This window comes from Pollicipes pollicipes, unplaced genomic scaffold (genome assembly GCF_011947565.3).
Source record: "Pollicipes pollicipes isolate AB1234 unplaced genomic scaffold, Ppol_2.1 Scaffold_6686;HRSCAF=7923_pilon_pilon_pilon, whole genome shotgun sequence".
Classification (NCBI taxonomy): Eukaryota; Metazoa; Arthropoda; class Thecostraca; order Pollicipedomorpha; family Pollicipedidae; genus Pollicipes; species Pollicipes pollicipes.
In genome coordinates this window covers 19,321,084-19,348,936 of record NW_023596921.1, presented here as the reverse complement: position 1 = coordinate 19,348,936, position 27,853 = coordinate 19,321,084, and the positions used below count along the sequence as shown (strand labels likewise).

The following is a 27,853-nucleotide window of genomic DNA, read 5'->3' as shown; positions in this document are numbered from 1 at the left end:
GGACGTCGGGTCATCAGGTCACTGCGGCGGAGGTCGCGGTCCGGGGCCCCGTCCGACCCGGGTCACCGGACCGCCTCGGCTTGTTCACGTCAGAACACCGCCCGAACCCCTAGCGCAGCTTCAGTTTGGTCGCAAAGGAAGCCGGACCAGACGGTGCGCCAAACAGCTGGCTTTCAAAGACGCACACCGACCAGCTGCTGGAAGTGTTGCGGATCCGGAGCGCGGGACACGCGGACGGTGTGAGGTGCCGTCAGAGCTGGCACACCGCGTGCTGCACACGCCTCACTGGGCCCGGACGTCGGGACCCGCCCCGGCCGTCCGGCCCGGGTCGGGCGGACGTACTGGGGTTCTCCAGGCGGTGGCTGACTTCTGGCTCCGCGTGCCGCACGTACAGGATGCCCTGCGTCATCTGCTCCGTCAGGATCTGCCGGCGGACGCGGCGCGTTACATCACGCGCACGGCATGCCCGGGGCCACGCCCTGATAAGTCAGAATGCGCCGGTTCATAGCTCCAGGTCCCATGTGAAGTCGCGCTGGCAGGGGCCGTCATATACGGCGGGTGGGTGCCATGGCGACACCTGCTGCGGAGCCAGGCAGTGGCGCCGACCTACGTATCCAGCTTCCGCCGGCTCCCTCCCGACGCAGCGCTGCAGCAGGCGCGCGACGCATCGGCGCCTGGCGCACCACACATCAGAACTCATTCAAGCGCAGCCCGCCTCGTCCGCGTCACACGGGCGCCGACTCCGGCGGCGGTGGCGAGACCGTACCTCGTACAGCACGTTGTAGGTGGCCAGGGTGAGGGACTCCTCGTTCAGCAGGATCTTCTCCACCAGCAGCGTGTACAGGTTGTGGGGGTTCATCACATCATACTTTCGCCTGCAACGACCAACGAGAGGCTGGTGAGACGCGTCAACACCCAGCGCACGCCTTGAGAAGTGAATGACGCAAGCTGCGGGTGCTTGCGAACGAAATGAACTTGCACAAAACGCATTCTTTGAATTTGATTGAATTCATTTCAGCCGGAATGTGCGCCTTCACTTCAATTTTGGGGGCATCCATTCACCTTCTTGTCAATAAAGATCTGTTTGAAAGGATACATGACATTAACTACGATGTCATAACACGTTTTCGCCTTTTGCGGAGGTCGCCTTGGAACGGAAATCTGGGACGAAATCCCCGAGCCAACCCCTGACCAGCACCCGATCACAAGGTCGCACCGCTCTCTCTCTCTGACGCCGCCCTCCGCGCTGCGCCGCCAGCCGTGCCTGTCACCACTCACTTGTGTGTGCTTCGACAGAGGAAGAAGCCCATCAGCTTGAGCGCCAGCAGCCGGATGGTCTGCGACTGGGCGCCGAGCAGCTTCAGCACCGACTGGATGCCCAGCTTGAGGTCGAAGGCGGGCACCATGGAGGCGGGGTGGTCGGCCATCAGGCCAATCAGCGTGTGCAGCACGTCCTCCAGGTTCTCGTCCTGGCGGCGGCGGCGGCGGCGGGACGATCGCGGTCAGTCGTTATGGGACGGGTGCCACCGGGCAAGGAAGGCCGTTGCGGGCCACGTCCACGGGGTAGTCTTGGGCCCGTGCTCACATGCATAAATTCGGCTGCGACAGTGGAACTCGACACCTGTTCACGCATCACCTGCAGTTCAGAGACATAACTTCCACCCGGATGGAGTCAAGCAGGCACAGGCCGCCAGCGGCCGCGCCGGCTCACCACCGCCCAGTCCGATCTCTCCGGCCGCGACCTCAGCCGCTGGCGGTGTCGGACCAGCCGGAGCCGGAGAGGCCTCCCGTCCCTGCGTCTGCGCCTGCGTCCGGTGACGCCGTCTCAGCTTACAGCGCACCTCGTGTATGGTGCTGAGGTAGTTGAGGATGCTCTGCAGCTCGTCCTCCTTGACGCCGTTGCCGATGAGGATCAGCTGCCGCAGGAACAGCAGCATGTGCGAGCGGATGAGCAGCACGTCCTTCTTGGAGGGGCGCGGCCCGTCTGGCGGCGAGAGCACGGCCCGTCAGCGTCCGTCGCACGACAGTGACCTGCTGCCGGTGCGGGCGCAGGAGACCGCTGGCCAGCACGGCAGCCCGGCTCACGTGACCCGGGTCCGCCGGCACACGCGCACAGCGGAGCACAGGATCCGGGCTGGCCGGGCCGCTCCTAAATATGATCGACGGCCGTTTAGACCAGCTGAACGCTTTCACAAGCGGCCGTCTCGATCCATGGCACAACACAGCGTACCTCTGACGGCGATGGCACCATCACTTCAATACTGATCCCTGCGCCAATTAATGACGCAACCCCCCCCCCCCCGAGCTCTGCTCCACGCGCTGAACTACACGAGCTCGCCGCGCCGGTGACGACCCGAGCACCTGTCCCCGCCCGGCGGCGGCACCTGCCAACCCCCAGCCAGGGCCGTCCAGGGCGGATGGTGACCACGCCCCTCCCCTGCCGCGTGTCTCACCGACGGCCTTGGGCGTGACGCCGCTCTTGTCGCGCGGATTGACCACCCAGTAGTAGTACTTGAGCGTGTGCAGCGTCTGCAGTACGGTGGACACGCGCCGCACGCTGTTGTAGATGTGCGTGTCGCAGAGGAAGTCGGACGCCAGGTAGCCGTACAGCCGGGTCTGCACGCCCACCGGCGCGTACACCCACAGCGCCGGGTTGAACAGCACGTGGTCCAGCAGCTGGCGGCGGCACGCGGGACTGGGGTGAGGCGCGACGCAGCGGAACACACACGGCACGCACACCGCGCCAGCCGCACAGGAGCGCGGGCGGGTGTCGCGCAGGCGGGGAGAGCATGAGAGTGGTGGAGAGGGTAAACGGCAATGAGGGTGGACAAGTACATAACTGATAATGCTACCCTACTTCGGCACAACACTGGGAGTGCATCGCTACCTAGGCCAATTCAAAGGGCGTAGCACTGAAACAAACCTACCCACCATCGCTGTCGGGAAGCCGAGAAAACCACGAAGCCTGGAAGACCACACAACACAGCAACACGCCACCGGCTGACCAGAGCGCGCGCCAACCGTTCGCCTCCTACGTCACGAGCCGGGCCGGTCGGTGGCGCCGGCGCCCACCTGCTTGAGCAGCAGCTCGGTGTTGGTGCCGGGACAGGTGACCAGGTACTTGGAGAGCTGCAGGAACACGCTGAGCACCTGGTCGTTCATGTGCTCGCGGTTGGTGCGCTGCAGCAGGTGCGAGATGACCAGGAAGCCGCGGCACTGCAGCATGTGCTGCTGCACCACGGCCGAGGTCTCCACCAGCTCGCAGATGAAGCCCAGCAACGTAGCGCTGCCGGCGGAGGGCCAGAGGTCGGGCTAGTGCACGGCGCACGCCGCCCGCAGCGAGCTGACTCAACACGGCACATGCGTGTCTCTTGGTGAACCGAATCACATCCGCTCACACCGTTGAGACCGTTATGTTCCGAAGTCGGCGTCAAAGCGGTGAAGAAGCGCACGATCTCGAAGGCAATTAAAAGCTAGCGATGCGAAGTCACGTTGGATCTACGTGATCGTAGTGTGTGATCTGATAAGTATATACAAAACTGAAAATGCACCTTTCAAGGGTTATGATTATTTAGAGATGCAAAGTGAATATGTGCATAAATGCAGTTTGAAATCTAGCCACCTATGCCGACAATGCGGGAAATGCGTGCCTGCAATGCAAACGGAATATAAAACTGACATTTAGCAACATCATAGCCAGCTATCGTTTCGTTCCAGAACGCACGCAACACTCTTGAAAGTTCCCATCACATTTGTCTCGGCATAAGCAGCGCGAAAGAAGGTCCTTCTCCACGGTACCGGACGGATACTGATATCACAACGTAATGACAAAAACACATCTTAGTCCGGCACATTCAACTGGTTTACGATACGGGTGCCTCAAATGAATACGCATTCGCTGAATATTTGAACATTATATATATATATATATATACATAATGAACTTAACTAATCATTTGCGTAGCGTCAACATAAACTCAATCACTGAGACGATTTGACAATCACAAGCCTTCAGAACGTCTGTGGTAATGTTTGTATTCCTACGTCCTCCAGAAATCGACCGGCGCCTGGCATTGCGCCTAACTTATTTTCCGAGTTCAAAGTAACGTTAATGGCATCGCTGCGTGTTTCACGCGGCCCATGCGATGCCAGGGCACAGCGCGCGACAGGGCCGGAACTGATCGATGGCCTCCGAAAACCCAGAGTGACGTCGGCAACGAGCCAGGCAGCATCGGCGCCATATTCCGATGGACAGCACCACACGCGACGAGAACGTAACTTATGTTACGACACAAACTGGCTGCACGACGTGGTGAGCCCGAGATTGGGCGCGATCACGGGCCCGCGACGACAGCCAAGTGCCGCTCTGCTGACACGTGACTGAGCAAATACCCCCAGTCCCGGCGGCTTGAATGCACGAGTCGCATGTACACAATCATTACAGCGGCGCACACGACGGCGTCTGACTCAGCATCGACCCCGGCCGGCCTGCGTGGCACAAATGCATTATTCCCGAGCAAAACCGACGGAAAGGAGCTTATGGCAGTAATCCTGTAGTTTCCAGGGTAACACTCCACAGCAGTGCATTCGCGTCGATGAAGCGTCCTCTGGTGACCGCATGAAAACAAGGGCCTCGCACAGCGCAGACCGCCTGGCCGTGTCGTTCCAGACGCGTTACTGCACCCGAGACTGGGATCGCATCCGAGAGGAAGCGGTCTCTCACACGAGGTTGGAGCCCACCCCCCCCCCCCCCCCCCCGTTGATAACTACTACCTCACCAAAGGTTGGGGTTCCGTTCCCGGTGAGCAGCTGCATCGCCCCAGGTTAGGGCGCCCCCTTGGGGGTGTTCTCTCACAGAGTCAGGGTCCCTGTTGAGGAACGTTCCCTCGCTGGGGGTGGCGGTCCCACCCGCGCACCGCTCTGCCCTCCTCCCCCTTTCTCACCAGAGGTTAGGGTCGCGGCGTCCCTCCGTGCCGTCCACGCCCGCCTCCACGGGCAAGTCAAGCTGCGAGAACAGCGGGAACAGCACCTGGATGCCGCCGATGGCGTTCAGCGTCGCGTAGATGGAGTGCGTGACCACGGCGCACACGTCCTGCAGACGGAGGGAGGGGGGGGGGGGCCGTCACGACACAGGAGCACGGACGGCTTCCGAACGCGAACACGATACACGCGGAAAGCACGTGCCATTGGCCAGGCCCGGTGAACAGAAGCGAAGACATGGCTCACGTTCAAACCATATCGCTACGCGGCAGCTTTGCGCCCCGTGGCTATTCTGAAGCATCCACAGGGCGTGACAAGGATACCTGACGTAAAAACTACGGCCTCAACATAGATACTCTCAGTTTAAATGGATAGGAGAGCCACGAACGACGGCGATATTTTCACAAAACAGTCGCAGCTCGATTGCTTGACAGATCACCCACGTGTAGCTATGCTCCCCAGGTCGGGACTGAGACACGTGACCCAAAATAATCGCAGCTCGATTGCTTGACAGATCACCCACATGTAGCTCTGCTCCACGGGCCAGGACTGAGACACGTGACGCAAAACAATCGCAGCTCGATTGCTTGACAGGTCGCCCACGTGTAGCTCTGCTCCCCGGGTCGTGACTGAGACACGTGACGCAAAACTAAAGATGAAGGCAATCTACAACCGTTCGTGATTCACAACGGACCGATACGGCGGCCGATCGTGACTCGGCAGAGTCTGGCTTAATCAAAGAAGGCACTTAAGTGAAGGTCTTACGTGAAAAGACGACGTCCGAGCGATCGCCAAACTAACGCAATTTTACGGCACGGGAGCCATCGCCCCCAACTTCAGAGGCCGCCCACTGCTTCCGAGGTCACGGTGTGTCGAGTTACGATATTTCCCGCTGCCGCAGAAGGCGCCTCCATGACTGACGCTGCCGCAGCGTTCGACACTACCGCGCGAACCGGCGGGAGGGGTGCGCTGTAGCCGCGGCGCGGCAGGCGACCTGGCCGCGCGGAGAAACCCTGAGCAGCGGCGGCCCGCAGTGGCCCGCGGCGGCCCGCGGCCGGCCAGCTTCCGAGCTGGTCTTAATTATGTCCGACGATTCATGGCCTGTCGGGTTCGCGGAGCACGGGGATCACCGCGCCGGCGGCCTGCGCGCAGGCGGCTTTAGCGAGACCGTCCCATCGCGCTTCACTCGACACCCACCCTACACCCGCGTGCAGGCGGCTTTAGCGAGACCGTCCCATCGCGCTTCACTCGTCACCCACCCCACACCCGCGCGCAGGCGGCTTTATCGAGACCGTCCCATCGCGCTTCACTCGTCACCCACCCCACACTCGCGTGCAGGCGGCTCTAGCGAGACTGTCCCATCGCGCTTCACTCGTCCCCCACCCCACACCCGCGTGCAGGCGGCTCTAGCGAGACCGTCTCACCGCGCTTCACTTGTCCCCCACTCCACGCCCGCGCGGCCGGTCGCCGTCCCTGGTACCGCTCTCTTCCCCGAGAGGCACGAACAGACCGTGTGCGATGCCGCGCTGTCTCCTGACAGCACCCACCATATCTTCTCGGAATGAGAAATGAGCACCGTTGCCATTTCGCGCCGTCCCACCAATTCTGCTCAAATGCTGGCACTATTATGCCAATTGTGATGCAAAACTCGGACGATCTCCCCAGAGTCTCTTCGAGAGTGAGCCCGGCGGTACGGAGAAGTCCAAGTCCAGTTAGAGACCCTCTCAGGGACTCCAAGGGCGTGTGACGTGCTCACAGTCCGTGCGCCAGCGCTGTGACTCGCTTCTCGGCCGGCGCGGGCGTGTTTTCCTCGCGACGTCATAAGCTGACGGGGGCGTGCCTGTCATCCGTGTGACTGGGCCCAGAGCGAGCGCAAGCGCGAGACACTCCACTCGCCTGGCGCATGAGGCCGTGTGCCGAGTGGACAAAGTAGGAGGGGTTGCCCTTGGGCGCCGACTGCAGGCAGAGCTGGCCGTCGGTGGCGGCGGCGCTGTACATGAACACGATGGCCGCCGACATCTTGCCGTCGTACAGCACCTGGGCGCGGAGGAGCGGGGGCGAGTTAGGCGGCCGCACCTAGAAATAACCAGCTTAGTGGAGGGAGACAGCGTCAGAGTGTACAACACAATCCTCACCCGTATCTCAAGTAAGTGAGGGATGTGTACAATGAGTCACACGCAACATGCAATCCAGATGAACTTGCAACGGGTAAAAAAAAACACCGGGCCGTCTCGAGATAGAGACCAGCACCAGCAGGGTACACCATGAACTATCACTGAACACGTATGCCATAACCGTACGTGCCGTGCATCACACGGCCGTGTTTCCCCTATGTGCTCAATCAAACCAAACACACGCCAGCACAATCCTTATCACCGACTGCACGCCAGCAGGAGCCGCTGCTCCTGCCCCGCCCCGCGCCGCCCCCGCCTATCGTCGCTCGGCTCATTACTCGCCGCCCCCGCAGCGTCACTCGGCACGACACGGGACGTCGGCGGCTGTACTTGGGCCGCCCGCCGGCCGGGCAGCGCTCTGGACGCCGTCATGAGCCCCGGCGCAGGGCTCGGCCCCGTCTCCCCCTCGGGCGCGGCCGAGCTCAGACCCTCTCAGCTCCTCGGTGCCGCCTGGTGTCAGGTGGGGGGGCGGGGGGGGGGTAACGTCAGCCATGGGAACGGGGCGCCGGGGGTCCGGTGCCGGGCTGGCGGCGGCGGCGGCGGGACGGCCTTCACTCACCCGTCTGTGGTTCTCTGACAGGCGGTCGTTGCTCTCCGCCTCGAACCGGAACTGGCTCTGTAAACACGACAGGCGGCCTGTGACAGACAGACAGACACACTGGGGGTTGCCTCTGCCAGCGCGATACGGGAAGGATGTGGGGACAGCCTCGCACACACGATGTCGAAACGGACCGTGAACACTACACAACAGGATGCCGTATTCTGCCGACACACGACCGGCGAGATGACGACTCTGTCAGCACTACTCGGCCCGGAGGCCCGAGCTGAATCTCAAATACAGAACAAAGATCACGTCGGAACTGGCTTCACAAACAATCCACAGCGGCGACACAAGAGCAGTCTGCAAAGGCAGCACGCACCGAATAACAGGCGGGCATAAATCACCACACTAATGACACACTCGACTCGGCCCGCAAAACAGCCCGCGCAGCGGCGAGCCCTCTCCCGCCCAGTTCCCGGTCGCGGTGGCATTTCCCGAGTCGCCGCTGGGCAAAGCCGGTGATTGAGCCATGGCCGCGCCGCGCCGACATCGGCGGCGGGCCGCGGACCGGGCCGGGCCGGACCGGGGCGACCCTGGCGCCCGTCGGGCCAGGCGGCGCGATCGATGATGGCGCTCCGGATCAGGCTGCTCTCCGATACAGCCGCTCACGGGCGGCGACGGCCGCGGCACTCGCCGGCCGGCCGGCCAGTCGGCCGCCGCCTCCTCAGCGCCGCTCGCTGCCGCCAGCCTTTGGCGTCTACGTGCACCACAAGGTAACGTTTGGTGTTTGATCGAGGAAAATTGGCCCCGTGCGGAGAAGCTCGACGCGAATGCAAATAGCAAAGGAAGACCACTGGGAGTATCAGTATGGAAGGCAATGTGCAGAAGCATTTACAGAAATATCTGAGGGGCGTCCGGCGCAACGCGACGACTCCGGGCGGTCCCAAAAGCCTGCAGTAGCAATGTTGCGGAGTACGGCAGCAGTCAATCGCATGCAGCTAAACAAAGCCTCGCGTCTGTAGAATGACCGAACCACGCCCTAGGAAATCACTGAACAAACACGGCTGCAGCGGGGGGCCGACCGGCACGGCACACACAGCCGACCCATTCCCCAGACGCCAATAGCTCTCCGCTCCTGCATGCACACCGCCTTTGACCGCTCTCAACGTACACGCAGCGTCGCCGGCCGCCAGGCATCGACTCGGATGTCGCTTTGCTATTGTGCCGATTGATGACGGAAACGTGAAACAGTCGCGAGCGCCTTTTAGTCAGCCGCAGACAGCTCTTCAGTTCGTGAGTGGTCAGTGATCACAGCTGCGGGGGAAGGGCGACACAACGAATCCGGTGGCGGAGTGGAACGGTCACAGACCGAACCCCTTCGACGTGGCCGTTCTGTACGCCACCGCACCACAGAGTTGGAGGAGTGAGCGGATACCACTGATTGAGTGAGGGTACGGCAGATCAGGCCGGTGCCACACTGTCCGGATTATCCACAGTGCGGTCTATCAGCCGCACTGGGCGGATTATCATCGGTGCGGTCTATCGTCCGCAATGGGCGGCGTGAGCACTGGGCAGATGACAGACCGCACCAGCGAAGACAGCGAAGGTGCGAAATACTTTTGCAAAATGACTTAGGAACTGAACGGTGAAAATTATGTAATTTTACCCCCACCCCCCCCAAAAAACAAACGAAGGGATAGTTCGGGGGGGGGACCTGAGGTTCGAGTTGGGAGGAGGGATGAAGTTTCATCAACTGGATAGGAAACTTTGCCTCTGGCACGCACCACTGGCGGAATGAACGGATGATATACAGCACCACTGGCGGAGCGAACAGAGGTATACAGCGGCACTGGCGGAGTGAATGAATGGTATACCCCACTGCTGACGGAGTGGACAGGTGGTATACAGCACCACTGGCGGAATGAACGGACGATATACAGCACCACCGGCGGTGTGAATGAATGGTATACCTCACCTCTGGCGGAGTGGACGGGTGGTATACAGCACCACTGGCGGAGTGGACGAAAAAAAATGGTAAACTCCACCACTCGCGTAGTGGACGGATGGCATACAGTACCCCTGGCGGAGTGAACGGATGACATCCAGCACCTTTCGCAGCTATGCTTGAATAAAATGAGAACGCGACGCACGTTGCCCCACGCCCCTGTTATGAATCGCCCGCGACTGTAGAGGCCATGTGAGCGTTCAAGGGCGACAGTGTAATCGGGGTTCGAACCACGGGCCGAGTGATCCGATGGCAGACCACACCTCTGGCGGACCGCACCATCCTCCCGATCCACCGCGTCCCTGGTCGTCGGTGGAGCCAGCACATCTCAGTGCATGACCGCCGCCGCCGCCGCCGCGCCGGCCGGCCGGCCTCCGGTAATGAGGCGCCGCCTCGGCCGGATGCCGACTGATTTGGCACGGGCGGCGGGCGACGGGCGGCGGGCGACGGCACCCCACACTGCCGAGCGGTGCGACGTGGCGCCACGTGCCTGCGGGGGAGGGGGAGCGCTGGACGACGACGTCCCCGCCGCGACCGGCGGCAGCAGCTCGGTCAAACGCGTCCTGCGCGCTGCGATCGCTTGTCGATAGGAGACAAATGAGCGGAGCTATTGGGGTAATATCCCATCTCGGGGCGCTGATCAATCATTTTGCGAGTGCCCATTGCGACTCCGGGCCTAATTGGTGCCGAGTCGGAGACAAGCCCGCGCTGCATGGGCCAAAGATTGATGCTCGGATGATTTAGCGACACGTCCACCTTCTCCGGTCACCTGTCGTCCACGTTTGCCACGCCGACGGCCGCGGTGAGCGACGGAACACCGGACTCCCGTCCAGGCCCGAACCCACAACCTTCCCACCAGCGGCGGTGGCCGAGCGATCCAACCAGCCGCGCTCCTCTGTCGCCTGCACCGCTGATGAGCAGCTTCATGCTCAGACTAGGCACTGCTTGTCAGACTTGCGTTTGATTCCAGAAGAATCGAATCTGGTTCGGTAATTGGGCTCGTTCTGGCCTGAATCGGATTAGGATTCCACTTCGTACGCTGCGTTGGATTCGGAATTAATTCACATGGCTTGTGAACGCATCAGCAATGAATGGATTCCGCTTTGAAATTACGCGATTCACAAAATGTTTGTGCCAGTCTCTGAGATCTATGCGTTAAGTTAACCTACTACTGCACAAGTTTCATGGCCTGTAAGGCAGCAAAGTCTGTCCTAATACCTTGGACTTCCGGCGCCTTCAGTTCCCAGATATATGAGCATGTATGCATTAAGGCATCATGCTTAATCAGCAAGCAGTTGTGTTCCTGTTCCTTCATATAAATACATGATAGCAGCCGTGCGTTGTTGCATCCATTGCTACCGATTGACAAGCTGCGATACCTATTGAACCATATCTATGGCCGCACGCACGCACGCACGCACGCACGCACGCACGCACGCACGCACGCACGCACGCACGCACGCACGCACGCACGCACGCACGCACGCACGCACGCACGCACGCACGCACGCACGCACGCACGCACACACACACACACACACACACACACACACACACACACACACACACACACACACACACACACAACACACACACACACACACACACACACACACACACACACACACACACACACACACACACACACACACACACACACACACACACACACACACACACACACTTCTTACGTGTACGTTTGCTTGTGCATGATGCATCATGCGCATTAATTTACCGCCTGCTGTGTCTGTCGTTGGGGCTTTACGACGCACCCCAGCTACTAGTTATATGGCATCGCCTGCTTCTCACCCTGGCGAGAGGGGCGGGCACCGCGGGGAATCGAACCCCGTACTTCTGGTTTCCTAGACGCGCAGCGGTTGTTAACCACTACACTGCCGGTATCCCACCGCCTGTTGTTCGACAAAAACTTGAATCGGTATCGAATTCGGAAATTTCTGCTGCGCTAGCGTCAGATTCGAATTAAATTCCAACTGTCAACATTCGCTTTGACTCAGATTCGGATTCGGAATCAATTCTGCCCGAGTGGATTCCAGCACCAGCCTCCATTTACTTTGAAACGGCGCTTCGACACACCACGGTGCCCCTACAGCGCCGAGGCGTAAACACACTGGATTAAAGCACAGCACTCGCCTTGGCAAGAGATCCAATTTGATCGCATACAGAAGGCTCAATGGCAGCGAACACCTGTGGGCCTCTGAAGACCGTTCGAACAGCACGTGATTCGATCGACCAGCGTACAGGGTGGCTTGAAAAGCCGCCTTTAACCGATAATGCAGGTAATCGCGTGTTCAACCAAGTGCTGGTAGAAGTCGCGGACCTTACCAGCAGCCCACCAAAGACGCGATATCAGGCTTGCCCCCTCCCCCTGGCCGGGAATCACCTCACAGGTCCGGACTGCGACGCGGCCGGCCGGGCGTCGCCCCGGCGTGGCTCCGTCTCGCCTCCGCGTGGGTCCCTCTCCGGTCCGCTAGGGTCTTCCGAGGACCGAGCAGCCCCGGTCACACCGGGGCTAGCCAGATCGGGGCGGCCACAGCCGGGTCGGCTCCACGGGGCGACCCGGCTGTGGCCGCACGACCCGGCCTGAGGCGGCTGGCGTGGGGACCCGCGGGCCCCTCGCCGAGCCGGCGGCCGACCTCACCCCGGCACGCGTCAAGGCGAGGACAGCCCCGCGTGGTGTGGGACTCTCGGGAGGCCACCAGTCCAGGAGACGACCATGGGGTGTGGACTCGACAGCACATCAGAATCACGCCTTTCTCAGCTTTGTGAAGCGAATATCGCAAGCCTCAGTAAGTTAGAATTACGCGTACAATAACTGTCAGCCTTACAGCACCCTTCATCAAGCTGCTACAACCATAACAGAATAATGACTTGCAGCGGTTAGAAGAATATAAATTGGGAAAGAGTGCGATATTTGCGCAGGCCCTGTCACCATACACGCGCAGTGGTTTCTTGGAGCGAAACCTTGCGAGACCACGCTAACCGGTGTCCGCGCTTCCCAGCCGGAAGGAGGGGGAGGGGAAGAGGGGGAGGGGGCCGTGTAAGTGGCCCGCTCAGCTGGTAATACTCTCCATCTGAGCGCCATCGGCACTGGCCGGTAATTGCCGCAGTGCATCGCATCGATTGGCGGCCGATGGACTAGGTATTGAGTGGAGCGGCGGCCGCGCCAAACGGCCGGAACGGCGCAGAATAAACAGAGAAGCGCCCGCACCGGCCGTCCGCTCGCGCCTTTCCACCACATCGATCGTGGACACGGACGCACTGGCACGTGGCGCCGCGTGGACACGCGGCAACCAGCCATAGGATAAGGCTCGAGCACGGGTAGGCAAGTGGTCGCTACCGATGCGTGCGTGAGTCTCGGTAACCTGTTCGAGCCGGCGCGAGCCGAGCCCTTTCGTGGTGAAATAGTGATCGTCTCATACGAAAATGAGACAGACAACGCCAGTTGTGCTCGAAGTAAATGCTGTTTCGTGCCAGCAACACCACTTGAAACGAACTTCTTCCATCTGACTTCATTGACGACCGAGGTAACCCAACAAACTAACCGAAAACTGAAAAGCGAGGCGTCCATGCCCTCACCACATGAATGCAGCCCGCGCGTTCCAGACAAACTGTTTCATTTCCTTCTCCGGTGCGCCTTTCGAGGGCACGTGAGCACGTCATCTTCCCCAGTCTAGCCTGGATCACACGGCGTGCGCGCCGCCCCGCGCCTGTTACGCGCTCAGCGACTCTCGGAAGCGGTAGAGCTCTCACCTTGTAGCCGGGGCCGAGCCGGTGCATGCCGCACACCTGGTGAGCATTCAGCGCCTCCGAGAAGAGGTAGACGGCGGACATCTGGCCGCAGAAGACGCGCTCCTCGTCTGGCTCGTGCGTGGCGCCGATGTGGCACCTGTCGAACGTCTGGAGAGAGGCGGACGGGAGGGGGGTCACGAACACCTCGGTGCGACCTGACCGGACGCGAGCCACGGTAGCGGGCGACCAAACACGATGCGGTGGGAGAGGAGCGTCGACGAGGAGGGCGACCCAAGCGGCGTGGTTCAAACGACGGCCCTCACAGAGGAGACTCGCCCACGCTGTACGTCTGCGACGCCCCGCTTAAACGCGATCTCGTCGCCTGCTTTACGATCAGTACTCGCAAGGGACGACATAAGCGACCGCACTAGATGCAACAACGCCCCCGAGCAGACGTGTTATGCGGGCCGTATGCGGCTCTAAGGTCACGGGAAAATCAGCACGTCAAACAAGCGGCGGGCCATTAAAAGGAGGGTCGGCAGGAAAGCAGGCAGATATGGGCAACTTATCTATCGACGGTCATAAATACGACACCATCGATGCCCACACCTTTGCGGAAATAGCACGGCGGCCGAACGGGAAACCAGCAGCACAACTGAACCGCTCTCCTCTCTCTCTCTCTCTCTCTCTCTCTCCCCGTCTCCTCTCCCGTCTCCCGTCTCCCGTCTCCCGTCTCCCGTCTCCCGTCTCCCGTCTCCCGTCTCCCGTCTCCCGTCTCCCGTCTCCCGTCTCCGTCTCCCGTCTCCGTCTCCGTCTCCGTCTCCGTCTCCGTCTCTCCGTCTCCGTCTCCCGTCTCCGTCTCGTCTCGTCTCCTCTCCGTCTCGTCTCGTCTCTCTCTCTCTCTCTCTCTCTCTCTCTCTCTCCTCTCTCTCTCTCTCTCTCTCTCTCTCCAACAGAGGATGAAACTAGAGCCTACCAACATTACCAAAATCGAGCAAAAATCAATCCTGAGACTTCCTATCAATGCAAAAGAGTAAACACCAGCTCGGCAGATATGACAACTACCCAAACCAAAACTTTCCGCGACATTTGCATCTGCTCTGAGCATGAGCCAAAAGTGGAGGAACTGGTGTGCACCGGCCCAAAGGAACACGGCCGCCAGACAGGACACCGGCGGCTTCCTCTGACCGTCGGCTGGGCACGGACAACCAGAGCCTGCCCTTCCTGCCCGCGTGCCGGCGCATCTGAGCGGTCACGGTACACCTCAAGGCCCCATTGCGCGGCTCACGGTGAGCGCCTGCTGCAGATAGAGTGTGTGTGTGGGGGGGGGGGGGGGGGGGAGGCAGCCGGACACGGCGCCACGAACGTGAGCCCCGTCTGCGCACCAGTCCCGTGGCCGCGGCCGCCCACCCCAGCCCGGTCACAGCTGCAATACGTCTAACGAGCGAACAATTCGATGCCTCGCCGTGCCCTGGTAGGCAAATTTCGGGCGCATGGATACATTACCGTCAGCTCCGGAGTGAAACACAATTTAAGCCAGCATCAGATGAAACGCTCCCTGCGGCCACCGGCAGCCTGGGTGAATAGCATCACCTTCCAGAACTTCGGCCCGGCATCGCTTACAACTCAGCGCCTTCCCTGATTTCGCCGGGGATTCCGTGATACAACGTTCTGCTGCAGCCGGCTACAAAACTGCAAGGAATCTGCCTCCTTAAATAGCCACTCCATTGGAGATTCAGCTCTCAACAGTCGCTAAAGTTTCCCCATTATCTGACAACGACAGGCAGAGTCGTTACGTCCCGGGGCTCGTACCGTTCCGGGCGTCTTTGACGACGCCCTATAACTCCGGCCAAAAACCGGCGGAGGACTGTCCAAGTGTGGACGCTTGTGAGTGGCCGGGACGGCGGCCGATCTGAGACAAAACGGAGGCCACTCTTGGCCCTCAAGACGCCCGTATGGCCCAGAAGAGCGCGTGCAGCAAAAGCAACTGGGCTGTGTGCCACACCGCGCTCAAACATGGCAGTATCTGATAATATCTTGTATCCTTGACGGTGTTTGGTAGCAATATTTTTCGCACAAAAACACGAAGAAAATGAGGCATATTTCAGGTAACCGTGCACATATTCAGACCTTATGCTCGGGGACATGGGCGAGAAGTGGCATCGAATTTACGGCAGTATTGCTCCCACTATGTGCCTCTTGGCTCCGTCCATTGCAGACATTTCGTTGGGAATTTCAGTTGGCAACGAGCTGATGGTTCGGGTCGATTTGATGGTTTGGGCCACCGCTTGCAAGAAAACCCGTTGGTTTCACTTCACGATGACGAAGCGGGCTGGAGCAGGTTTCTGGGCAGCATCGCGAGACCGAGCTCCCTGTTTGCAGAGCTGGCATCGTGTTGGCAAGATGAGCGGGTGACGGCTCAGAATAGCGCGATCAATGGCATGTGCCGGCGAAAACAATCGAGATTAACCGGTCATTCCACGCTGAATTAGAACGGAGCCGAATGAATTTTGGCCGCCCAGACCCGAGCCGCCATTGTGCGCAGTGACACTCCAGCAAACAAGTGATGAGGTGGCCGGTGGGCCGTCACATCCACAATGCATTTCTGTCACGATCTTCCTGGCACTCTCGTATCTCGTCGTATACAACGTGGCCCTCATTGTCCCGATGTCGCAGCAATATGCGAAAAGTATTCCATTTTACGCCACTAGCCGGCGTTGAAGCCTCGCCGATTCCACTCGGCCCGCCCGCCCTGAGCGTGCAGGGGACCCTTGCGCGGCATCCATCACTCCGGGGGAACTCATCCGCTCCCGTTGGGCCACTCCTCGCCGCCCCCTGAGGGCCCTCCCGCGACCTCTCTCCCCTCTCCGCCCCTCCCGCGTCCCTTCTGCCGCCAGCCGACTCCACCCGATCCGCATTCTCCACGCGTTCCACCCGGACACGGGCGACAGCGGCCCAGCCGGCGCCTCCACAACAACGGAAGCGGACCGGGCGGCCGCCCCGCGCCCGACGCTCGAATCGATAGCGGCCACGCTGGGCGGGCCCGCCGCCGGCAGCAGCGCCTCTCGTCGCGTCACCCGCCGCCGCCGCCGCCGCCACCAGTGCCGCCGGCTGGTGGGTGCAGGGGCCGGCCGCAATCCATTAGAAGCGCCGATGGCGTGCTGGCGACAGCACGTGCTGTCGCCGGCACGTGAGCCGGCCGGCCGCGGTCGGCCCGGCTCGCCCGCGTCGCCGCTGGCCGAGCCGACTCTGAGCCGCCGACGCCCGCAGCCTCGAGCGCAGCCGATCCGCCGCTAGGCACAGCCCGCAGTACCCTCCAGACGTGACCGAGGCCAGCAATCACCCGCGACAGCCGGTGCATGCTGTGTGATCCAGCTCTGTGCAATTCCTAGTGTCTGCACTGGGGCAGGACGGGCAACACATGGCACAGAAACGGTACAGTGGGCCGCTTCGACAATGGTCCAGTGTACCGCGTCTGTACAGATAGTGCGACTGGTTTCACGCGCCTGTCCGGCCCGCTCGCTCGCTACATCCGCATCGCGCACACCTCGTTGTCTCAGTGTCCTGAGTCCACGCCTGCCCTGTCCTGCACTACCCTGTTCTGTTCTGTTCTGTTCTGTTCTGTTCTGTGCTGCGCTGTGCTGTGCTGTGCTGTGCTGTGCTGTGCTGTGCTGTGCTGTGCTGTGCTGTGCTGTGCTGTTCTGTTCTGTTGCATCTTATCCTTATCGGCGTGAGTGGGGCCCGAGCGGGTGCTCAGTGTGCCATGCTGGGCATTGTTAACGTGGCAACACGCAGGATTGTCGTGGATAATCTATAGGGAAATGCAAGAGCAACTGTCTGAATTCTGGGACTCTTAAGTCCAGGCAGGAACATACGGACAGAGTCGTCATCGGGGGCACGCGCCCCGCCCCCTACTAAATTATAGCGTGTATAAATTCAAAGGTGACTTAAGGCTGACAGTTCACAATTTTAGGTAAATACAAATACGCACGCCTGCGGCAAGCCAGCCTCAGCATTCAGCGATTCGTTGTTTTGCGCTGTGTCCCCCTCGCCGACGTCATCCCCGCGTACACCCCCGGGTCCAATGCCCGGCGTTCTACATCCGAAGTGCGGGGCCTGGCGTGCTCTGTTCTCTGCCCTTTGGCACGGCGGTGCCAGGGGATGCCCCGGCCGAGACGAGTGAGGCCGCGGTAGTTTAGCCGCAACGACCGCGCGGCCGCCGTCACGTGACCGATGATTTGGCAGCCGGCGAATCCTCGCACAACACACGAGGAGATGGCGCTCAACATCGCAGAAGTAATCGGGTTTTATGGGCGTGTGGACTGCGGTCGATGTTTGCGCCGCGGTCCATATCGCTAATCATCGCTCCGGCACGGGCAAATGGACTAAACTGCTGCGTGCTCGTTTCTCTATACGGTGGATCAACAACGACATGGCTATATTTCCGAACACCGACTGCACGGTGGGCACCGATGACGGCTTGTGACCTGGTCGTACGGCGGCGCACGGTGCTGCAGTTGGTGCATTTGCACCACCGCCGTGCACCGGTGCGTCAATCTGCAATGACGTCACGACGACCGTGCCCCCTAATTGGCTGCTCTGAGTTTCAGTCGTCGCTCCCTCCGCCCCATGTCAAGGACCTGAGCGTGCCCCTCTGGGTACTGACCTCGCTCCCGGGCGACACGAACCAGGCCATCTCGGTGCTGGACGCCAGCTGGCCGTTGACGAACACCTTGATCTCGCTCTTGCTCCACCGGTTGTAGATGTACACGATGGCGATCATGTACCACTGCAACGCGCCGGCGGCGGTCAGTCGGGCGTGCTTTGGTCGCTGAGACGGTAACGACGGTACCCTGCTGAGGCGGACCGGCGGGGGCGGGGGCGGGGGGCGGGGGCGCCACTCACACTCCCGTTAGTGGGCCGCAAATGGCGCCCACTCCGCGCAAGCTCCGAATTGCAATGGCAGTCCACAGAGCACTAACACGTACGATATCACGTTACAAACTGAACGTCATGATGGTCAATGCTCTTTGAGTGCACAACTTCAATGGACCACAAAGGACTATCGGAATGTGTCAGAACAGCGCTGTGCCACGCTGGCCCAGAGACACCGACAACTCTGACGGAAAAGCGAACGCTTGACCCAGCCGCCAAGCGACGAAATAGTAAATACTTCGTCAATCAACTCGTCCGGATACCACACCGCAAACCGCAGGCTGTTACCGCTTCAGTTAGAGTCCGAAGTCAGTCCATTTGCCAACTGAATGACGTCATTTGCGACCCGCTTCCTTCTGTTTACCAAGCGTCGGCCGCCTGTACTCCGCTGCCGCACACGATCTCACCACAGTACACACACGGAGATTGGACGCCAGTCAGCCGCACCGCCTAGCCTCAGCCCGTAACCGTAGCGTGCCGTAGCGCTTAGCCAGCAACGGGCCTGCGGTTTCCTGGGGATGACTCGGCACCACATCATCCGCGGCTAACACACACACACGCACGCACAAACACACACACACACACCACCGATCACCGCGCTCCGAGACATTGCGTGACCGGCCGGCGGCGGGCGTCTCCGGATCACGGTCGTCACAGCACGTGTCGGCGCGCGCGCGGGCCGCGGCGCCAGCGCCAGCCGCGGCGCGGGTAACGCCACCCGGCAGCCACGCCGCGTGGCGACGTGCCGTAGCAGCACGGCGCCGGGCGTCCGAACCTCAGTCGGCAGCGGGGATTCGAGGAAGGCTCACTGCCACGTGAACTTCGACGTGGGCCTCGCGGTGGTGAGAAGCCGGCAGCACCCAAACGACGCCATGGCAAGCACCAACACCGACCGAAGCATCGACGCCACGAGCAGCACTGCGCCAGCAGCGCTACACCAACAGTCCTTTGAGGACACACAGACCCAATACGTACCTTACGCGGCTGGAACTCGTATTTAACGCAGTGCTGGAACCCCTTGCCCTTGATCTTCATGGCAGTGAGCACCAGACAGGAGCCGACGAAGTGGGCCGAGTAGCCGATGCCCTTGCTGGTCTTGAAGCTGTACAGGTAGGGCTTCTCACGCTCAATGTTGACCGAGTTGATGGGGTCCAGTCGGAACCAGCAGGCGAACGTCCAGCCGCTTTCGTACGGCCACCGCGCCAGCGGCGGGATCACGATCGCCTGCGGCAGCGGGGTCACGGGTCACCGCCGGGCGTGCCGCCAGGTCGCCAGCCCGCGCCACCGCCCCATCGGCGACGGCCGCCACGCCGCGCCACACCGAAACGAGGGCGGAGCGCTCGCCGGCGACCGGCGCCAGGCCGGCAAAAACGGCCGTCCGTATTTCCGCAGCTGCCGTCGGACATTTCCCAGCGGCGGCCGTGCCGTCGGCCGACCCAGCTCGCGGACGTTGCCGACAAAAGCGCGGGGACGAGCACATCAGGAGGTTGCTGACGCTGGCCTGGTGCCGTCCGCCACAGACAGCGCCGGTGGCGACTGCGATCCGCATGGAGGCCGCGCCGCGCCGGCCGTGTCGGGGGAGTGGAAAAGTGTTCCCCGAAACGGCCCCACCGAGAGCCGCAAAGGGAAGCGTTGGCATGCCCACTCCCAAACGACCGCCGCGCCGCTCCATTTGGGGACCAAGCTGTTGCGGAGTTGATTCAGGTGGTCAGCGAGCTCACCGAATTCAACGGACAAGGTTCACCGGGCTCACCAGATGGCGAGGAAGCCGACTTTACTCTCCCGAGATCCGCAATAAGCTCAACTAAACTCGCTGACCGGGTCCGCCGAAGGGCGAAGTTGAAAAAAGAGAGAAAGTCATCGGGCCGTCCTCGCCGGGGAGACAACTCACCGAGTTAGTTTTGCCGGGGAACATGAAGAAGGTGTCCGGGCTGCTGCGCTGCGGCATCTGGCGCAGCACCGTCAGTAGCTTGCTGGAGTGGCGCGGCTGCAACGGCGCGCACAGACGGCGGTCACGGGGCAGAACATGACCCGGACGGGCGCACGGCACGGGAACAGACTGCCCAGTAGGATAACAAAGACAGTAGGATAAACGAGGCTATACCGCCACGACTGACCAGCACCTTGGCAAGCCGGGAGGGTGCTGAACGTGGTCCACCAGCGCTGCGGACTGGTGCAGGGGGCAGGGAGGCGGACTGACATGGCAGCCGCGCCATACACGTCAGGGCGGGACAGGACGATCGTTGTGCACCCCTCAGGTTACGTCGAGGAGCACGGGCCATCTTGGCCGCCATCTCGGGTGCCAACATGGTCCTTACCGGGCTATTTACCCAAGCATTATTCAAGCGACGAGAGCGCCTTGCAGCGAGATCTGAAATCCAGCAGGCGCCCACAGCCGCCCTCCGTTTATCTATTTTTCAGTGGCGTTACGGTTTGGAGTAGGCCAGGTATGGCCCGTGAGCGAGAGCTGACATGTAACAACATTTACGAACTTCTGGTAGAGAGGCTGGCTCCATCATAAACGCATTGTGTGTTCGCGATAAGCTGCGCTGTTTGACATCGCGTCCGCAGGCGCGTTCCATTACGGCTCGATAGAGACGAAGGCCATGTATGTTGACAGAGACCCAACCCCTTCCATGACAGGCACGACACAAATAACTAACAACGCCGTTCCAAATGCCCACGACGTGCTGCAGCTTCCGCCTGTCACGCGGCAGACCCCGGTGACCGTTATGAAAAGCCCCGCTGGATTGATATGTCGGAGCCGCATCGGCAGGCAGATTTGTGATCATTGGCTGGGCCTCGACTGCGTTGCACCCGATCGAATATTGATCAGCCAATCGCCATGGGTGCGGCGAATTACGCTCTCAGAGCGAGGGTCACGGCGCCCCGGGGAGCCCGGTCGTCCGGGACGACCGATCGCCGGCCGGCCGTGGCCGGCAAACCGTCCATCCGGGGGAGGGGCGCACCCACCAGCGGACCAATCGATCACCACCCACACACAAACCACCCGTCCATGGGTGAGGATGGCCGGCCGGACACGTCACTGACCACAGGCCGGGCCAACAAGCCTGCCTGACAAACCTCACCAATCGCCCGTTATCGCGAGGCCTTAGAGACGGGTCGACCCTGGGCGACCCGGCCTCCCTTCCTCCCCTCCCCATTACAGTGCCGTCCGAGGAGAGGCCGGCCGCGCGGCCCTGCTCGCCGTCGAGCCCGGCCGCCTGCGGGCCGCGCGCCCCCGCCCAGCTTTTGGCGCGACCGAGACCGTGACGCGCGCTTTCCGCCGGATTGCGTTCGCGCGATTAACGCGGGCGAGCCGGCAGTTCCGCGCCGCCTCCGCACGTCCTGGGGCGGGGCGGAGCGGGAGCTAACCCTCCGCTCCGGGGCTCTGGGGCGCCAGGGGCAGTGCGAGGCCAGTGCAGCGACCCGCAGGGGAGATGCGTGAGGCGCGTCCGTATCGAACAGACGCGTCAGCTGAGGAACAGGCTGCACCTCGCGCCCGTTGCCGGGCAGGCTTGTTGCTGTTGTCACTGGAGCTTTGTGATGCGGTCAGCGCTGACGCTGACATGACGTCACCTGCCCCTCGCCGTGGCAGGGAGAGCGGGCGCAGCGGGGAGCAGGATCCTTTCCTCCGGTTTCTCGGACGTGCAGCTCAACCATTACGCTACAGTCACCTCTCACTAGGCTGGGTTATCATGCGCGGCTGCGTTTTGTTACTTTTCGAGTTGTCGTTTTTTAACAGAACGAACTACTGTTTTAAACAATAACCAAGTGGACACAAAACCAGAATGGAGGAGTAATGTCTTGCCAGCATTCAGCAACGCAACACTCCCAACAGGACTGTGCGAGCAGCCTGCCTGTTCCGCTGGTCTCGTGCTGGCTGCGTCCCTGATTGACTCCCCTGGGACGCATCCACAGTCGTACGCAGCCCCCGTGGCGGCAAACGGTGTGCGACCAACGCGTGCAATCTCAGGCCAACAAAATGCAGGCGCAGCAAGCATGCTCATTGCGCTCCCTTTTCACCCAGATCCCACACTTCAAGCTGTAAAGCAGAAATCAGCAGGGAATTTAATGACTGCTGCGACATATTCCAACGCCATAAACAGTCCAGTACCATAACATTGGCTACACAAGTTTCCGCCAAACTCTTGGCAGTCTAGGCGCTAAGCCAAAGACTCCGTCGCCTGGCAGCTCCTATTTCGACGTGAGCGCGGTACGGTCGATGTTCGAGTCCGGGATCTGACAAGTCCACAGCGAGCCACCGTCCGGACCGGGCGCCCTGACCCTACGCGGCGAGCAGGCCGGGCGCGAGCTCCGGGGCTCCTCCCCGGCGGCCGCAGGTCGGGCCACGTACGGCCCGCGCACAGCGCCGCCGACGCCACCAGCCTTCACGCCAGCCTCAACCTTCACACCGGCGACGACGCTACGGTCAGCGGGTGACACCGAGCCGCCAGCCAAGAGTGCAGCCCGCCCGACGCCTGAGCACCGGTGGAGCCCGACCCGCCAGCGGAGCGCGACCGATCACGGGCGTTCGGTCTCGACCGAATGTTTCGATGTGGCAGAGGCGGCATAGAGGATGCAATTCGCAGTGGCCATGCGACAGAAGCATATTTCCACGATTTCAAAGGCGCCTCCTTCTCAGAGGACAGGTAACTTCGGTGCATAGGCCGCGAAATAACAACATTCGAGCTAATGCTGACCAGATCTTTATCCGCTAAAAGCCAGCCAGCAATATGCCGTCTAAGGGAGACCCGCTGACCCCGTGTTCGCTTCTCTGAGCGATAAGGACGCCGCGGCCGGGCTATTCACATTAAGGCCTTTTTCGGAGCCAGGTCCAGGTCCAGGTCCAGGTCCAGGTTCAGATTCAGATTCAGGTCCAGGTCCAGGTCCCGAGGTTCAGGTTCAGTCCGAGTCCGAGTCCGAGTCCGAGTCCGGGTCCGGGTCCGGGTCCGGTCCGGATCCGGGTCCGCATCTACATCTGGGTTGGGTTCGGGTCCGGGTCCGGATCCGGGTCCGCATCTGCATCTGGGTGGGTTCGGGTCCGGGTCCGGGTCCGGGTCCGAGTCCGGGTCCGGTCTGCATCTGGGTTGGGTCCGGGTGCGGGTACGGGTCCGGGTCTGTATCTGGGTTGGGTCCGAGTCCGGGTCCGGGTCCGGGTCCGGGTCCGGGTCCGGATCCAGAACCAGGTCCAGGGCCAGGTCCAGATCCAAGTCCAGGTCTGGCACGGCACTGTGCGTAGTTCCGTTCCGTCCCGTTCCGTTCCGGTCCGGTCCGGTACTCGACAGACCACACGCCTCATCGTCGGACGCGCGCCCATCCGTCGTGGCTTCGTTTCCCATTACTGACGTGTCACAGCCGCCAGCGAACCCATTTGTAATGAATGCCTTCCATCTGGCTCCGCGGTGGTCTGGGCATCTCTGGAGGCCAGACCTGAGGCTGCTGTCACAGCTGCGTGGCTTTTATAAGTGGCTCTGCCGCACTCCGCGGCCCTGATTTCCACGCCTTCGGCTCGCTCCCTTTGGACTGAAAGCTGATGTGCTGGATGCTGCCGGGACAAAGACCGATCACGTTTCAAATACCCGTCGAAATTTCTGAAAACGCGTAGCTGCTAATCGTGAAATCGCAGGTCACGGGGTGTAATATACACCCTGGGAGCTACGATTTCACGACAACAGCTGCCAGTATTTAAGAACCAGACGCCTCTCCGACTTAATCAAAATTCATTGCAGCGCTAGCGGGTCTTATCGCCGGTGTATACGAAGTCCGCGCCTGTCCGCTGATGAATTCGCTCATCTCCGGCCACGCCCACTAGCGCGCCGCCGCTGCTGGTCGGCGCCAGCTCCAGCGCCGTGGCCCGCTGCCGGCCGGCCACGCGGCCGCGGCCGGCCCCGGCTGTACCGGCCTCATCGCCGCTTGCTGGTCGGCGCCAGCTCCAGCGCCGTGCCCCGCTGCCGGCCGGTCACGCGGCCGCGGCCGGCCCCGGCTGCACCGGCCTCAGCGCCGCTGCGCCCGGACCGCCGCCGCACTCGACGGGGGGGGGGGGGGGGGGCTCTCAGCTGAGTCTGAGTCATCCCGCCGCTGCTGCAGTGCACCTTGCCGCCCTCCCCCCCCCCCCCCCTCCCCCTCACTAAACCGCCGCGCCTGACCCGGGGTGAACTAAAACATTAGGATCCGCACATGATCAAAGTGAGTTGTCTGCCACTGAGCATCTGAGCACTTGTGACCGTCCTCTTGCAGACCTGGAGATCGACGTTTTTCGAACTAGCTTAGACGCAACATGCACAAACTGCACGTCATCCGCTTTCGCATTTGTTTCGGAGAGACCGCAACAGTATAAGCCTTTACTCCCAGAACTGCCCAGCTAAGACTCAACTGACGGCCTGGGGAAAATTATCGGCGATATGCTCTACTGAATTTGACAGCCGACGAGCCAAACTTCTCCACCTCATGGGACCGGTCCATATCGTCCGTCCAAAGCGGTAGCACTTCGTGACCTTTTCAAACCAATTCGAATGCCTCTGACAGCCTTTGGGAGGGTTTCAACGTACTCCGTCCAGATACTTTGTTGAAGAAATGCAGGCCAGCACGGCTTCCAAGCGTTGCCTTAGGGCTCGTGTATTTCAGGACGGGTGTCCTACACGCGAAACAGAGCTTGAGACGCGCACCCCACCACAAGCATGAAGGCAGTGGAGTTTCCGTTCGCCGACAAGTTTACCCTAACCTTTAAACGTGGAGGAGCGGCTTCGCCCCCCCCCCCCCCCCCCCCCCCCACTCGATTAGTACAGGCTGTCTCCACCTATATTTCTGGCGGAGTCTCGTCCATCTGACTATGCCATGTACATACAAATGTTTCACTACCACAGACATACATCCTTAGCCCTCCACCGACTCAGACTCGTTCAGGGTCAATCCACGGGTAAGTAAAAAGTAAACTCCCAACATGGCGGTGCAGGCGACGCCTGGCGCATGCTCTGGGCGCCGAGTGCAGAGTCGCCGGAGCTCCGCCGGTCCCGGCCGCCCGGCGCGGGCGGCAGCCGCGCCGCGCCGGGGGCTGCCACTCACCCAGGCGCCCGTGCCGGCCTTCATGCTGCCCACCAGCACCTTCAGCTGGCTGACGGTGACGTTGTAGGTGGCCAGGGTGCCCAGCAGCTCCACCAGCAGGTCTGCCGGCGCGAGGGATGGCGGACGTTACCGCGGCCCCCTCGCAGACGACACGCGACATGCAACGGCGCGGGACCAACGTTCGCCCACAGCCCATCCAGTTTGAACCACTACGACTTCCGACAAAGCCGGCATTGAATCAAGGAGTCCCGCTTCGGCTTAAAACCGGGGTGTCAAGGTTCGAGTCTAGCCTGATTCCAACTAAAGCAGATGTTGTGCTCACATCCGGAGTCAGCTCCAAAAGGGTCGACTTCAGAGGCAACATATTGACACATGTTCTAGGCCACGAGTCTGGACTGTGCTAAACATACTAACGTATATTCAAAGCTATGAGTCTCGACTGTACTAAATTCAATCCATTTTTTAGACGATCCCGAGCCCAACCACAACCGAACGAAGGTTTAAAACACCCCTCATGGTGCCAGGATAACCACGAACACTCCCATTTCCGTGCCACGTCATGGCGTGCTCACGGCCCATCCGGGAGGCAGTACTCCGTGACCTGGCCCGCGGCCTGACGATCCCCGCGCCGTCCGCGGCCGGCCGGAAGGGTCGTCGTCCGGCACACTACCCCCAGCGCGAGAACGCACAAACGCCCCCAGACGCCACTGAGTGCCCGCCATCAGCGGGCGGCAGCGGCCGCCGACCGTCGGCGCAACGGGCCGCCGAGCACGGCTGCTCTATCACGCGGCGGCTAAGTGCCATTACACGGACAACACGAAGGCAGTGGCGAGCTTGCAGCGCTTTCCAAGGCGACCTCCGGACGGCGCGCTCCGGGGTCCGGCGGCCGCCGCTCCGGGGTCCGGCGGCACGCTTCAGGGTCAAGCGGCATGCTCCGGGGTCAGGCGGCATGCTCCGGGGTCAAGCGGCGCGCTCCCGGGTCAGGCGGCGTGCTCCCGGTCAGGCGGCGCGCTCCGGGGTCAGGCGGGGCGCTCCGGGACACGCGGCGGCCCCGACTACTGGGCGGTGCGGGTGGTGCACCGCCAGCGCATAGCTCGACAGGTTGCGCACTGCCCGTCTTCCGCTGGCCGCACACGACTGATAACCATGAGATAGTCAGCAGGCGTGTCGGATAGCCCAGCTACCACACCGAATGGCGAGCATATGGTTTAAATCACATCAGATGGAGAAGCCTAATGATGGGACACGACTCAAACGCAGCGTAGAAAGGGCGGTCTGCTGTTGGACTGTCAAAACCCACGGGATTTTATCCCCAGCTTCCTTGCCAGACGGTAGCTTACACAACTTCTGGTGAACTGCCGCATGGTACTTACCGTACGACCGCTCCGTGAGTTCAGACAGTAAAATGTCCCATATTTGGTATGCCTTTTAACCATCCAAACTTCAGATTTATTTTATAGATAAAAGTTCTTTAGCTAATCATTTTATTTAGATAATGAAGAAATATAGATAAAATTAAGATTTCTACGCTTTCGTGACTGAGAAATTTTTGCTCTCCCATCCAGGAGCCTCACTCCCGCCACACAGATTCCATCGTCTAGCACTTTTAGAATGTCACTGGACATACCTACGCGACTTAACGCAAAGAGAGTTTCCATCCCAAATTTCAAAATCCACCACCTGAACGCCAGAATATTACCCCCCCCCCCCCTCCCGCCCGCACCAAAACCCAAAACGCCAACCCGTGAAACAACACCGCCCCGACGATGACACCACGCGCCGACTCCTGTGAAAATGTCCTGTCATTGATCGCGTATTCAAACATGCAAACAAGATAAGACGAGTGCTGAGAGTTGCAGCGAGCGGGAGCGCGCGCCCGGGGCGGCGGCAGTCGCGTACCCGCCACGACGGTGGTCGGCCTTGGGCAGCCGCCAGCAGCACGTGCTCGATGAGGCCGACCTCCACGCAGGCCTGCATGTCCGCATGGACTTTCGCAGGATGCAGGTGAACACGCTCCAGATCTCCGCCTGCACGCACGGGAACGGCCGGCGCCATGTTGGAATCCCAGCTCAAGGCGCTCGTGATGGAAGTGGACGCAGTTCGGCGAGGCGATCCCGATGGCGCGGGGGACAGCGCACGACCGGAGGGTGACGGAATGGCCACAAGATGACACAACACACGTATCTGCAACCGTCTCCGGGAGCAAAGACTGCTATTCGGAGGAAAATAAACCCGGTCAGTCGGCGGACAACCACTGAACGACAACGTAAAACAGTCGCCTGCGTTCACGGCATCCAGCTAATTTGCAGCGACAAGCGAATGACCCGCTAAAGCAGCCGCCAGACAAGACTTGTCGGTTATAGCGCCACACTAACTGATTACTCTAACAACTCTAACGCACAA

At 61.0% G+C, this 27,853-nt stretch overlaps 1 protein-coding gene across 1 annotated transcript in view; it reads right to left on the bottom strand.

Moving 5' to 3' along the window:
• Positions 1–27,374, bottom strand: part of LOC119108008 (neurobeachin-like) — a gene marked incomplete at its 5' end in the record, with an annotated part of 139,363 nt that extends 111,989 nt beyond the window's left edge. The window contains 15 exon segments of the mRNA XM_037231593.1: positions 343–424; positions 767–875; positions 1,279–1,469; positions 1,842–1,984; positions 2,454–2,676; positions 3,073–3,286; positions 4,944–5,092; positions 6,877–7,017; positions 7,714–7,770; positions 13,472–13,618; positions 18,117–18,239; positions 19,361–19,609; positions 20,277–20,372; positions 25,451–25,551; positions 27,350–27,374. Of these exon segments, the coding sequence (XP_037087488.1) occupies positions 343–424; positions 767–875; positions 1,279–1,469; positions 1,842–1,984; positions 2,454–2,676; positions 3,073–3,286; positions 4,944–5,092; positions 6,877–7,017; positions 7,714–7,770; positions 13,472–13,618; positions 18,117–18,239; positions 19,361–19,609; positions 20,277–20,372; positions 25,451–25,551; positions 27,350–27,374 (2,050 nt within the window).
• Positions 27,375–27,853: the final 479 nt, after the last annotated feature.